Consider the following 14,954-nt stretch of genomic DNA (forward strand, 5'->3'; position numbering starts at 1 on the left):
CCTCTTTGTTTTGGTGTACAGTGGGAGTTATATTTGAAAATTATTAATGTGCTTTTTATTTGTCTTCCTGAACATAGTTGTCTTCACTCTAGTCTACCTAGGGCATTCATTTGCTAGGAGAAAGATTAGTATTTGATACAGAAGAATGAAAATAAAACAGCTAAAGAATCAGTTTCCATCTAAAAAAAACTGGATTTTGAAACAGTAAGGTGAAAGCTAGATTTAACTGAGAGAGAAAAGATACTCCAAATTCCTTTTTCTTACCATTTAGAATGTCGAAAGATCATTTAAAAAAAAGAAAAAAGAAGAACCTTCCCTCAATCGATGGAAAAATTAAACAGAGGAAGTTATTTCCATATAAATGGCAAGAAAAGGAGCATTTAGGAAAAAGAGAAATTTTCAGATAAATCTAGATATCCACTTTCTGGAGAGAAGCATTGGGAAGGATGGCGTGTTAAACAAGTGAGAGAGGCATGAGCACAGGGACCCTTGAACCACATTCTTTGTCTGGGAACCTAGGAGGAGACCATTATGCAACAGGTCTCATGCACAAGGCAACCCAGCCTCACTGGGGTTGGTCGGCATGACAAGACAGAGAGAGCTGGTGAGTGCTTGTGAACCTCCTTTAGATCATATGAGGCATGGACACTGAACTGACTCTGGCGTCATGCCTGTCCTTGACAGTATGCTGGCTGACTTCTGCAGCTCTGCCAGGGGTCTGCTGTGGTGGAACAAGGGATTAGGTGGCAGGAGCTGGGGATGAGCTCCTAGCCCACGGGCTGGATAGAGAACAAGGTATTGATTGACTCAAAGTCTGAAGATGATGAAAGCTGAGAGGAGACCAAGTCACCAAAAGGGAAATGGCCCATGCTCCCTAGGAACACTACCAAGCCAAAAGAACAGACACAAGTTTGCCAGCTGCATGCTGTAGCACTGGGTGCCAGAGCCCAGGTGGGCAAAGACCATTATATCAGAGAGCTGCAGAAGTCAGCCAGCATACCGTCAAGGACAGGCGTGACGCCAGAGTCCCTCTTACCCCTCCCCACGTCCCCAATGCCATGAGATCATGGAAACCTCACCTCTTGCCCCTCTATACTTGGATCTTAGGGAGAAAACTAGGTGAGAGTGAGGTTCCATGAGAATTTGAGCATTTCCACCCTATTATAACAAAACATACCAACGGAGTCTGTTTAAAACAAGAGATTGAACTAAGGTTGTTTGTTTTATACATTTTTCCTGTTTTCCCCTGATAGCCAGTAGTGTTGTAGACAACGGAAGACAAAACAAGGAGTTATATTTTCTTTGCACTTCTGATTTTAAAGTTGAGTAAATTTTGTAGCAACATCATAAGTGCAATAATGTATGAGTGTGCTAGACACATAATAAATATAATTTCCTATATTTTTTCTCTTTATATCTCCTTTTTTCTTCTCACACCAGAGTGAGCATCTTTTAAACATATTTTTTTTGGCTGTCCAACATCCACACAACTTTTTTTTGGAGGGGAGTATATAAAAATAGATCACAGTAGAGTCATAGCCTCCCCTGACATTATGGAAGTTGAGTAGAGACAGTTATTCCTGTACTTGGCTCCTCATAGCTAATGCTGGGCATGTAACCTAGGCCCAGCGAGTTGACTTTTACACCACTGTTTAAATCTTGAGGGAGCACTGGCGAGACGCCAGGAGAGGCAGAGGTTTTCAAGGCAAAAGTGAGTACAGAGTTCAAATCCTGAGCATAACAGTGACTGCCTATAACAAGAAGTCCAGAAGGTTCAGGTCTTCTTACCAGGCTGAACAAGTTCAGTGGCATGACCTTGCTGTGTTAGCTGCTGTCTCAGTTGGCTTGGCTGTCAAAGGAAAATACCATAGACTGAGTGCCTTAAACAAGAGAAATTTATTTTCTCACAGTTCTGGAGGCTGGGAAGTCCAAGATCAAGTTACCAGCCTATTCAGTGTCTTGTGGGAGCTCTCTTCCTGGCTTGTTCACGCCTCCACACTGTGTCCTCACATGGCCTTTCCTTGTTGCACGTGGAAAGAGAGACAGATCTCTCTTCTTCCTCTCATAAGGCCATCAATCCTATCAGAGTAGAATACTACCCTGATGACCTTATTTAGCCTTCATTACTTCTTATGAAACCTGTTTCCAAATGCAGTTGCATTGGGGGTGAGGGCTGCCTTTTTTCCATTTCTGACCTAAATCTCTAACTTTTCATCAATTCTATCAAGTATCTCATATCTTTCCCACAAATCCCTTTTCTGTTTAAATTAAGTAGAGTTAGTTTCTATTATTGGCAACCATGAATTCAGACTGGTATAGAAATTGCTATCAAAAGACAGTCACACGGGGAATTGGTCCTGGTTATTTATCCTAATAGGGGCTAAAGCAAATGAAAATTTAGTAAGAGTTCAGGAATGGTAACCTGCCAGCCGTAACAAATAGCTAGATGATTTCTCTTCTGTGGCAGTCTTTAATGAAGTATCCACAGGAAAGAAGGATTTAAGGGATCAAATTGTCACTGCATTGAATAGTGTGAATGGCATGAAGAATTTAAAGATGCTAGGGTGAGGTGGCAGCTTCAAATGGGACTAGACAGCTTGAAGAAGAGATGACAAGCTCAAATTTCAATATTCTAGCTCAAGGCCTAGGCCCAGGGAATTTGCTGGTTGTGATAAATGTCTATGTAAATGTCTGCCAAAGTCAGATGCAAATTCCAAATTCTGTTCCTGACTTTATGCCATTGAATTGCCAGTCTCACCAACGTACTTATGTAAAAGTGACAGTGCTGACTGGGAAATAACAGAAAACTGAATTCGGAGAAGATATGAAGGCCTGCACGTACTCCCAAACCACATTCTATGCTAAACTTTGCTTGACATCCAAAGAAGATCCACCTCATTTCTCTTTGCGTCTTCATCATCTTACATCAGGGTTGAGCCAGCTCTGTGATTCTATTAATAGACCTTGATCATCTTACCTACAACGCAGGGCATCATATCAGCAGGACCTGGAAGATAAGCTGGATTGGTACCTTTAATATCTTGTTAAGACATAGATAGGCTAGAGGATGGGAGAAAAGTATTTGAAAACATAAGGACCTGCTACTTTAGGAAAGTTTCTATGGGTCTAGCAGTAAATGCCAAAGTATAGTGCAAATATCTTGTTTCTTCAATGCTGAGTCATAGTGCTTGGTGGGCCATGTTGGCTTTTGCAGACAACATAGTCAAAATCTGCATGTATTTATTCAATCCATTTAACAAGTAATTCATATGGCTTCTAAGTGGCTAAACTATTTAGACGTTATAGTTAGGTGATTCAGTGATGCCCAAAGTGTCTGTGGCAAAGCTCTAAAGGAAATTATAGAAGAGGTCCTAGATTTTAGAGCAATAGTGTAGCCACTTCATTATGTTACTATTCTTTTGAGACATAGGTGTTGGTTTGTCACTGAACCCAATAGAGATTAAAAGCCTTCTCTTCTGGAGTATCAAGACTGGCTAGACTGTAGGCCAATATCTTTGATGTCTAACCCAAATCAAGAAAAACAGAGGTTTTTTTAACCAGAACATTTTGACTATTTAACACAAATAATATCTGAAAAATAATACCTGAAATGTCTATATTCCTTAGGTAGCCTTTTTTTTTTTTGGTCTTTCAAGAGTCTTGCCAAGATGATACGAGATTAACATTGTGTAAAGAAAACTAATCTCCCAGGATAGGATCCCTCAATCCCCAAGCTTATTAACATGGGCCTGGAGGCTCTACAGTTTGTTCTAAAAGAGGATTAACACTTAAACAAGTGTCGAAGGGGAAATAGCAGGCGTATTTCAAGGAAGCAAAACACGGCAAATGTCAATCTGTCTCAGGAAAAGTGTCAGTTCTTATCTAAGAAGCAGAAGCTAAAAATAAGAACAGTATGTGTCAGCTTCACTAGGGATTTTTAATTGGCATCCAGATGCCACCACGGCTTGTCTCCAAACACGCGGCTGCTTTAAATAACAAGTTCAGAGAAAGAGTATAAGGTCCAGGAAATTGGGAACCAGTTGAAGAGCTTGAGTCAAGGTTATAACACCGCAGCCTGTTTTCTCTCATTTCATCTCTAGGTGTTTCAGGATTGGCTTTCATTAGGGAATTATTTTATATTTCTAAGAACTGCTGGATTTCAAATTTAAGGTTCCAAATAAAAATTCCACTTAGATTCTTTGGAAAATTTTGAACCAAAGAATTATGCTCCTAGGGCCACCAAGATGTAGGAAGATTTAGAATTCAACTGTCAGCAGTTTAGGACTCAAATCTTAATCCTGATCTCTCCTGACTTCATGTAGTGGAAGAGGGGAGAAGGGAGCGGCAGAGGTGCAGATACCCAACCAGGAGGTCATACATGGTCTTCGGCAGTCCTTTGGGCAGCATGAAGACGGAGTAGAAGGAATGAATATCTCAATGTGTAAACCATGGACTGTGAAAGAAGAGCCTAGAGGGGTTCCCACAACTGCCTCTGGGATGACAGGATGAGCCTTATTTTGAACTTGCCCTGCTGAGGGTACAACTTTGCTCTGTCCAATCATTTAACAAGTGTTATGGATGACCTTGGATTCAGCTGGCCTCACAGAAAGAAGGAGTTCTTTACAAGTACGAGAGGTCTTCTCACCCCAGCCCCTCTGCCCAGCCAGGGCAAAGTGAAGATCAGGCTGGTTTTGTGGGTCTTTGCATCTGAACCTGTGCAATTAGACCCGAGCTGTCCAGTACAAAAGCCACCAATCGATGTGGCTATTGAACACACGAGATGTAGCTAAGGCAACTAAGGAGCTTCATTTTTACTTTTAATTGATGTAAGTTTAAAATTAACAAGTGATATTTGATATAATTATTTAAAAGCTTTTAAATATATTTGGAATGACAGTAGTATATGAATCTACATTTTTTAAAAATTATATTATCATGGTTTATTTCTTTATTGACATTTAATATTATTTTGTATTATGAATCTATATTTTCAATTGTAAATTTTATGGAATCTTACGACAGTGCAAGTATTTCCAATGAAAATTTAGTAACTGAATTGGGATATGCTGTAAGTATAAAATATAAGCCAGATTTTGAAGATTTAACATAAAAAAGAATGTACCAAAAAGAAAGAATGTACAATATCTCACTGATAATTTTTATACTGATTACCTATTGAAATGATAATGTTTTAATGTGTTAGGTTAAATAAAACATTATTAAAAATAAAAATGGCTCATTATGTTTCTATTGAACAGTACTGAACTAGACTATTCTGGGCAACTGTCTCTATGCCTGCAGCTTCTGTATTGAGTATATGCTGGAGAGAATGGGAACCAAGGTAGAAATTCTCCTTAACCAGCCAAGAAAATATTTTTTTAAAAAAAATGCAAAGGTGAAACAAGAGCCTTCCTTGGCCGCCTTTCTGCACACCTGTTCCAAACTCAAAGTAGTTTAAATAGTATCTCTGCACAGTAGAAACTGGATGACTGCTTTGCTCTATCCTGGGCCAACCCAGGCTGCCTCTGTGATTTCTCCTTTAGTTTTCATAACTGTGTCACGTTCATGGGCAGGCTTGCCTGCATCGGCCGAGGAAGTGAAACAGAGGCTTGGCTAAACTCCCGACACAATCTTGCTCTCACAACTTTTCCTTAAAAAAACCATCAAACCTACATAGCCTTCATGCGTGGATCGCCCTCTATCCTCCCTGAAATACAATGAGCATTTCGTCTTCCTTCTTTCTTATTCCCCAGGATCACCTCATTCTTCATCTCTTCCAGTGATATCTATTGAGCCCTTCCTTTGTGCCAGGCACTTCGTGGGGCATAGAAGTAAAGAACACATGCCATGCCCTCAAGGAGATCACAGTCTAAAAGGCAGACATTTGAAAAATAATTACATACAGTGTGAGAAGGAGACAATGGACAGTGCCCCTGGTGTGAGGAGGGATGTCTACTAGAAGAGAAATTACCAAGGAGCTGACCCTTGATTGTGGTCCTGAAGGAAGGGAAGCAGGAGAAATGGCATTCCAGGCACGGAGACAGTATGTGCCAGCAAGTGCAGGCGTGAGGTTGCACGGCACCTTGGAAAATGCAAGCAAACTGGTCTTTCTTGGATATAAGAAATAAGATATGAGAGGGAAGTGAAGGGATGTGGGTAGCCAACACGAGGAACGAAGTTCCCATTTATAAGCTATCATGACGAGAAGAGGAAGATCAGAGAACTCTTCAAAACTATGAACAAGTTGTCTTAAGTTTCGTCCTCCTCCCTCCAGATTGGTTTACATCTTTCCAACAAGTTAAGAAATTCTCATTTTTCCCAGGGGTCATTACGGAACCTGGAGTTTCTAAGATGTCCGGCATCATCTTTGTCATTCGACAGCATTTGTTAGGTGCCTGTTATGAGCTAGTCGCTTAGCCGCTATAATAAAGATGTAGGAGACTCAGTTCTTAACTAACCTCAGGACCTCATGGTCAGTTCAGGGAGACAGTAATAAGAGGCAAGGCAGAGGTAGTTTGGTAGGAAACTATATTTTTTTTCCTTTCTTACGACTTGGGAATATAAAGCATGTGTTTAAAATGTTATGGAGTAGAGAGATCCAGCTCTCCCTGAAATCAGTGTTTCCTATTCTCAGCCTTCTTTCTTTGCAACTACTGATCTAAGTAGAGAGGCAAGTTCTAAATTTGCATTGGAAAAACAGTGTTCATGCAGATGTCGTTCCTAAATCTTCCTGGTTTAAATCATTCCCTGAAGTGTTTCTCGTAACAGGTCATTATGATCACAAATTAAGAGACTGTTCATTTTAGTACATAGTGGCAAAAAAGGCTTGAGCTTGGGCAAATCCCGGGTGCCTTCCCCTTCATTTAAAAAAATAAAATGAGAATACATAAAAAACAGAATGCGTAAGAACTCCATTGGATGTAGAACAGATCAATGTTCTGAGATCATTAGCTTAAATATTATTAAATTTTCCATAGACCCATAATGACTTAAAAAACAATTGTCATTCCTTTACATACTACGGGAAATAAAGAGATAAAGTGGATCTTATAAACTCCACAGCTTTAAATATTATCCACCCAAGAGCCTCATTGTGTCATAAAATTCAGTAGTTCATTGTGTCCTGCCTCTGAATGGCTGCGGTTGTCATGAAAACATTGCCATGCTGAAGACCCCAAAGTGGAAGCCAACCGAAACGTGTCATGCGGTAGATCCTTGCTGTCTGCTGTCTGCTGCTGCCCCTGCCTCTCCCTCTGCCACCTCCCTTCACATAGCAGGTGAAAGGTGAGCACTGAGCACCCTCATCAGCCAGGTAGCTGGGGAACTCCAGGCAGCCGATAGTCAAGGAATAGTCTGTGGTGAAAGAACGATTTGCTGAACCCATATCCAAAGTTCTTCCTTCTAAACCCACTGGGGATTGCTTTAATGTCTAGAGCAACAATAGCTAGTTTTGAGTTCAAGTCTGCATTGTGGAATCTGAACTACTGAAATACAATCACCACAAAAAGCTCTGTGAGTCTTGTTAACAAAACAGAAAGTACTTCTGCCAATAGCTAAGAAATAAATTCCTTCTTTCCCGCTGCTTGGACCACAGCATAATGAGAGCTCCCAAGCTCTCTTCGCAGTAATAAAATGGCATATACAGGCTTTTCCTTTTGATGTATTCCAGTTTAAAAGTTTAGAGTTGATGCCTGTTCATCCTTAATTTATCTTCCCCTGTAAATATTTCTGTATGATTGCCAATATCTGCAGTCTACAAATTTTCAAAAAAATAATTCACTCCTTCTCCTATTTCAGTTGTATAACTTTATGTTATGAGTCAAATTTTAGGCTAAATAAACATACCTCGGGCTACAGCTCTGCAAATACCTCTGGCAGCAAATTAACTCAGACAAATGTTTGGGTTGGGTGGTGAGGCTGTTTTTTAACGATCTTCCTGATCTGCCTGGAGGTCCAAGGATAGACTAGGTGAACTACCGAAGGCTTTTTTAACTTTGCATTTTCTGCCACATTAATGTACTGGTCTCACGTTTGTTGCAGTGGGTGGTTTAAAATTTCACCACCAGAGGGTGCTACTTGTTTGTGTCTAAAATTCATTTCAATATCGGACTTGAAAAATAAAGGCCTTGCTACCAAAGAACCATCCAGGATGGCCAGCATTAGGGAGGAAAGGTTTTCGGGAAGCTGGCAGGCAGCGCTCTACCTAAGGAATCAGATTTCATGTTGCTTATGTGTGTAGAACCAAAATTGTAAAGCTCTACAGTTTGCACAAACCAAATTGTACTGATTTATATATTTTCTGTAAACCAAGTAGGAAATGTGAAACATTTTTCATTCTTATGGCTTTTGTGCAGTATTTACTACATAACAACAATGAGACCAGAATTCTGACATCCTCTTCATCACACTAAACAATAAAATAACATAAAGTAAAAAGAGAATGGGCTTAGCTTTAACAATAATGCTATTCTCAAACAATGAGACCTTCGCTTATCCTATTTTAAGTATACACATATCCCTCTTCTGCTTTGGTCTAATTTTTGACTTCCAGGAAGCATTTTGATTTATCAACTTCAACTTCTCTTATCAGTGTATTGTTTTTGATCCACTAAGATTTGCATGTGGATTTCCCACTTGATGTTTTCCGGTATGTATGAAGTTCAACTCTCATTCACCTAGGCTGAGCTTCAATTGAAATCTTTTTAATTTGTTGTAAGAAACTCTAATGTGTTGTCTTCTAAATTGGCAAAGCAAATCATGGGTCAGCAAAGTTTTTCCGTCAAGCATCAGGTTATGTAGTAAAGATTTTGGGCTATGGAAGCCATAAATTCTCTCTCACAACTACTCAACCCTACCTTCATAGCCAGAAAGCAGCCATGTAGAAATGAAAAACTGGATGAAGCTGTATTCCAAAACGGGTGAGAAATAGGTGATAGGCTGTAGTTTGCTGACTCCTGCAAATGATGAATCTTAACATACACACTCTTCTTACTGATAAAATCCAGAAAAGTTTCTGTCACATCACCTTTTGGTGATCATCTCCCTCCTTACACAGTTTGACAAAGTGTGACCTCACTAAGTCATCCGCTATAAATTCCCTGGGTTCTTTGGAGGAGTACCACTGGGTTCCCTCGCCACAGTTATCAAAGTCAGAGCCAAAGGAGCCCTTAAGCCTTTGGCGTGTCACTGTTTGCATCCTGTGAAGATCTGTTATTGTAGGACACGAAATCAATAAGAAGGATGTGACTCTGGCAATTTCTCCAGAGATCACACGGGAAGTAAACAAAAGACACAGTTCACCTTCAGACTGATGCGTAGCCAGAGGAGTCTGGGTCTCCTTGGAGTAGGACACCACTTCCCTGGGCAGGAAGTCCACTTGGGTAACCTTCGATACGCCCAGCTTATGCAGTCTTCGTCTGTAAGTAACAAAGGACAAATGCTTAGAGAGGGAAGGTATTCCTTGTAGAAGAGCTATCAGTATTAAAACAAAGGACTGAAACAAACGAACCCCAAATACCCTTAGCTTCCAGTACAAAGGTCATGGACAGGAAGTAGAACTGGCCCTAGGCTGGAAGTCAGGACTGCTAGTCCACTTTGGCCCTAATTTGCTGCATGATGTCAGATGGGTCCCTCATGCTGACCCTCAGTTTTTCTATCTGTAAAACAAGATCTTAGTCCAGCTCGGAAAAGACTCCTTCCATTCTGAGCATCTCTGATTTTGCTTGAGTTAAATTCATAAAGGGAATTTTCATTTATAATATAGGATTCTAGACTCGTAGGTGAAAGGGACAAAAGAGAAGTATGCTTCTCGAATGTGAGGAAAGAGAGATGATTCCTTAGTGAAGTTGCATGTTCTCTACAATAGCAATGAGGGGATCATATTCTAAGGCGGTGGGTGGGGTGGTATAACATGCCTCATTCCTCTAGAAAGGAACTAGCATAGATCAGCACGTGAATTTGTTTAAAGACATACTGACATAGCCTAGGTGAGTGAAGAGGTCACTGGGCTAAGAGTGATAAAGTTTTGGCTTGGAATTAACGGTAACCATGTAAAAAAATCCTTTCTGGATATTTATGCAGCACGTCAAATGTTTTCAGATGCCTTTCACTTCTATCATATCATCTATCTTTCAAACACCTCTACGAGGCATATGGGCAGATGTTATCATCTCCATTTGATAAACGAGGAGAGTGAGAACGGGGCTAAAATACTGTCGGCCTGACTCCTGGTCCAGTGCTTTTTCTACCAACCCAAACTCCATCCTAAGGTCCTCAATGGTGATTTGTGAGTTACCACAACAATCTGAAGTGCCCTCCTGGGCCACCCAGAAAACATCATGGAGGCAGCATAGTCTGGTGATTAAGCACATAAACTCTAACTGCAGCACCTACCAACCGTGTGTAATCTTGAACAAGCTACCTAACCTCTCTGTGCCTCAGTTCCCTCATCCATAAAATGGAGATATTATCAGTACTTACAATTAAGATTGTTATGGGTAACATATATGTACCACAAAATATAATGCATATACCACATAGATATTGTGTATATACATGTACATAATTTACATACATATATATCTTATAATAGTTTCTGGAACATTATTTTAATATGTAAATTTAGTATTAATATTGAACATATTTTATTTCTTAAAAATTTACAGGTCTAGAGTATGTGTGTGTCTCTGAGAAAGAAATAGAAAGGTAAACTAATCATTTAGCCAAAAGCCTACATTCCCTAGCTCTCTAGGATCAGTAGAAGCATACCCTATTCATATTATTGTTTTTAATTATTACTAGGAGATGGCACAGACTCATTATTTTTAATAGTAGTAATAATAAAATGAAAGTAAATGCATAGCACAGCTAGGAATTTCTATGCACAATTTCCCAAGTATTCTAAGAGAATAAATTTTTTTTTCTTTTCTGAATTATTAAAAACAACTGAGATGAGATCTAAGATATGAACAAAGCAGACACAAACAAACCAAGGCTGGTTTAGAGAACAAGCCTAGGGGCTGTCTCTGCAGCCCCAATAAGTGTGACTATGCCTCCAGGCTCCACGCAAGCTTGGGCCACATTCGCCAGGAGTCTGAACCACAGAGTGTAAAAGAAGGTGAAGCCGGGCCCCCAGCCCTTCCACACAGGCTGCTCACACAGCATTATGGGAAAACATACAAAATGTACTAGAAACAAGATTACCAAACTAGGTAAAAGGCTCAAAGTATCAAAGAAATTCAGGTACTATTTTAAAGCCTTTTTGTGTCAGAAAAGAATGTTTTTCTTCATGAAATCGGACTTTCTTGAAGCATCTGAAGGAAGAGACACCCAAGGTCTGCCTCAAGCAGACCTTGGGTGTCTATTCTCTTACTGGCATGGAGGGGTGACCCCTGGCATGGAGAGATCACCCTGGACCTTAGACTTTAATGGGCACCTGAGGGAGATCCAAAGATCTCCATACTCCCACTAAGAGGTACCTATTTGTGCAGGCAGAGATTCCAGCACATCTTGCTAATGGGACATAAGCTGTAGGCCTATCTTCACGTGTGACCAGCAGCAGGCAGTGGACAACAGGAAGCTCATCTGTAATTTGATAATCCACTATGGCAAACTGAAACCAACTAGGGAGGCAGTATAGCATAATGGTTAAGTCATGTACTCATAGAAAGACTAGGTTCAAATCCCTGTTTTGTCACCAACCAGCCAAATAGTATGTGAAAGCTTTGGACAATGACAAACCCCTCTAAGCCTCACGTTTCTTATCTGTAAGATGGGGACATATCATAGTAATTGTGAAGATTAAATGAAGCTAATACTTATAAAGCACTCAATTTAGTGCCTGGCACATAGCAAGCTACTCCTGGTTCAAGCATTTTACCTTTAATTTATCCTTTTGACTGATCATAATAATGCTTATATTTAAAAAAAAAAAATCAGACAAGGCAGATTTATAAATGTTCCAATCTACAGATTCTTTTAGATTTGAAGATAAATCTGCCAATAAAACATAAGAATCACACTCCTAACTTCTATGTATGGGCATATGGTTGTGTTGGCTGCTTGAGAATCCATTCGCCTTTTCTTTAACTAAAAGAATTATCACCATGAAACTTTTCAGTTTTCAAAACTTAGTTTGAAGAAGTGATCTTATTCCACTAAACAAAATATTTTCTTTTCTCAATAATTACTGAAAAGTTTCAACCAGTTCCTCATTGATGCTATCTATGTTTGTGAGTTCAGGTCCCAACTCAACTCAAGCCAACAAAAATAAATAAAAGTTTAGTTATGATCATGTGATTCTCTCAACATGCCAATCAGCTGATACATTAATAAACTTGTGGTTGTTCTGGCTTGAGGGTGATTCTGTCTCAAATGACTTGTAATTTTAAAGCAACTGCTTTGATACTAATTATGGGGTACTGATAGATTACCACATCTTTCCATGCAATATCTAGATTGATTAAGTTGCATTTATAACAAATGATTTTATTCTTTGTGGCTATTTTGTCATTGTTTTAGTAACTGTGTCAACGCTTTTCATGTATTATTTTATTGTTATTAAAATTTTGCATAGTATTCCGATTTTATAGATGAGAAAACTTAGGCTCAGTGATGTTAAGTAATTTGCTCCAAATCACAAAGGTGACAGACCTAGGCCTTGGCTCTATCTATAGTCCAGGGCTATATTCTTAAAAACTGCGCTAGGTCGACCTTGCTCTGCCTTTTTCTAATGCCTCACGTTCATTCTCTCATTGAAGCACAGGCTTACAACCTAAGATAGTAGAAGTCCAAGCCCATGTGCTCATTTTATAAGCACGAGACAGGGTTCCTGAGAAATAGCCACACCTGGGTCATTAAGACTTGATGGAAGGACCGTATTTCAAGGTAAGCACTACAGTTAACTGTCCCAGCTCTAGCTAGTTTAGAAAGGCTGGCCAGAAGGTGGCGACATTCGACGGCAAAGACCTTCCTCTTAGACCTGTTCTCCAACTCAGTCCTCACTTCTGAGTCTCTCCTGAAAGAATCCTCGGATCTGCATGTCTCAGCTGATCCAGAATCCATCCATTTACACAACCCCATGATAGAAACCTTCTTCGACTTCCCTAAAATACTCCTACAATTTAATCAGCTGACAAAATTATTTTATAACTACGTCTAAGAGATGAAGTATATAGTAGTTATTTTCTTTAAAAGTATAACACTGAGTGTGTTTTTGATTTTTGTTCAAGGTCTTACCAGTTCATAATTCTTTTATTCAAGGATGCAAATTAAACTAGCAAAGGAGGAAAAAAAAAATGTACCATTAATGCTACTATAATTCTTTTTCTTCTAATTAGGCTATAAATTCCATGTTGGATCTTCAGTTCTGAGTCTGGCTAGGATACACTTCCCGCTGTCCCACTATGCTTCATGCCAAGCTCATCTCCTCACTATTGTACACACATAAACCTCCGCCGCAGCCTCTGCTACATGTCACTCTTTTCATGTCTGACTCGAATGCAAACTTATTTATCCCTCTCTGTGTTTTCTCTGTACACTGTGCCTGAGTTCAGTGTCAGGTACAGAGCAGGCAGTAAATAAATGTTTGATGTAGGAAGGGAAGGAAGAAGAGAAGGAGGAAAAGGCAGAAGGCATGATACGGAAATGTAAATTGAGACTTCAATTATCCATGCCATGGTCGACGTGGCATTATTATTTTTAAATCATACTGTGTATTTTCACCTTGATAATTTGCTCTAAAATAAGAAGCTTTAATAAAATTTTAAATATGCCGAATTAAATGTACAACATGTTCTAAATAACTGTACGAAAATCAAAATCACTTAAGTACAAGAAGGCCTCATATATTTGGATTCATTGTGACTGCATTTAACAAACATAGAGAACCCCCAAATGAGATAAGTCCTAGAAAAGAGGTTCTCAAAGTGTGGCCCCTGACAGCAGCACCACCTGGGAACAGGTGAGAATACAAATTCACAGGCCACACCCAAACCTCCTGAACCAGAAACTCTGGGAGTAGAGTCCAGCAATCTGTTTTAATTAGCCCCCTTTCCCCACCCCGAGATTCTGAAGCACACTAAAGGCTGAGTACCACTTATTTAGAAACACTACACTGTAGAGACAGAGACTTCATTATTTAACTAGATTTGCTTGGACCTCCCTATCCTGCAGCCGAATCCTAGAGCATGAGGCCTTAGTCTCACTGAGGAGGGAAGGTGTCTCTGGGATCAAGTTGACAAAGCACTATGAGATAGGCCAGGTGCAAAGATGAACAAAGATGAGTGACAGGGTGAGAGGATGACTGTCAAATAAAGGAGTTTGCAGTGTACAAAATATTAAGGCACTGGCACAAGAGTCTGTCCTAGATTTAAAACTAAAAACTCAGCCTGAGGATGCCAGAGACTCTAGGTGATGGAACCACAACCCTTCACAAGCTGACTTGGCATGTTGCTAAAGTGACAGGAGGCTCACATCCCCCCAGGGCTAGAGCTAGATTCCTCACTCAAAGTCCCGGAAGCTTCCTCTCCACCTGGTCCTATCAACTTGGCTGAGCAAGCTGGCTGAGGAAAGCCACATTGCACCATAGCTGTAATGTTTCTTGGGAGGAAAAAAGTCAGGTTTTGATAAAGAATAAAAACTGTAGGTACTTGAACTTTGAGAAGGTTACTTGCCAGTGCTCAGGGTGTAAATATTTCCAGTCCACCACTAGCACAGTCCAATCTACCCAGGTGTGTCCATTTGTTCTTGGTTAGACGTTATGAATCACAAGAATGCTACCTTGCAGGAACCACTGTCCTTAATCCCCTTTCTGTTTCTGGCTCACTTGCGATGTCTGTATCCACCTACAAAAAGGTTAGCACGGCTTTGCTAGGTAGGTACTTACAAAGTTTCATTATCCAAGGAAGATAAAGTCCAAAGTGTAACTTAAGTGTCATTATGATGTCTACCAAAGC

At 39.9% G+C, this 14,954-nt stretch overlaps 1 protein-coding gene across 1 annotated transcript in view; it reads right to left on the reverse strand.

The window, feature by feature from the left end:
- Positions 1–14,954, reverse strand: part of DYNC1I1 (dynein cytoplasmic 1 intermediate chain 1) — a 276,198-nt gene that overhangs the window by 196,173 nt on the left and 65,071 nt on the right. Inside the window, exon 5 of the mRNA XM_039878046.1 lies at positions 9,301–9,416. Coding sequence (XP_039733980.1) covers positions 9,301–9,416 — 116 coding nt within the window. The remainder of the gene's footprint in view (positions 1–9,300; positions 9,417–14,954) is intronic.

This window comes from Pteropus medius, unplaced genomic scaffold (assembly GCF_902729225.1).
Source record: "Pteropus medius unplaced genomic scaffold, Ma_sr-lr_union100, whole genome shotgun sequence".
Classification (NCBI taxonomy): Eukaryota; Metazoa; Chordata; class Mammalia; order Chiroptera; family Pteropodidae; genus Pteropus; species Pteropus medius.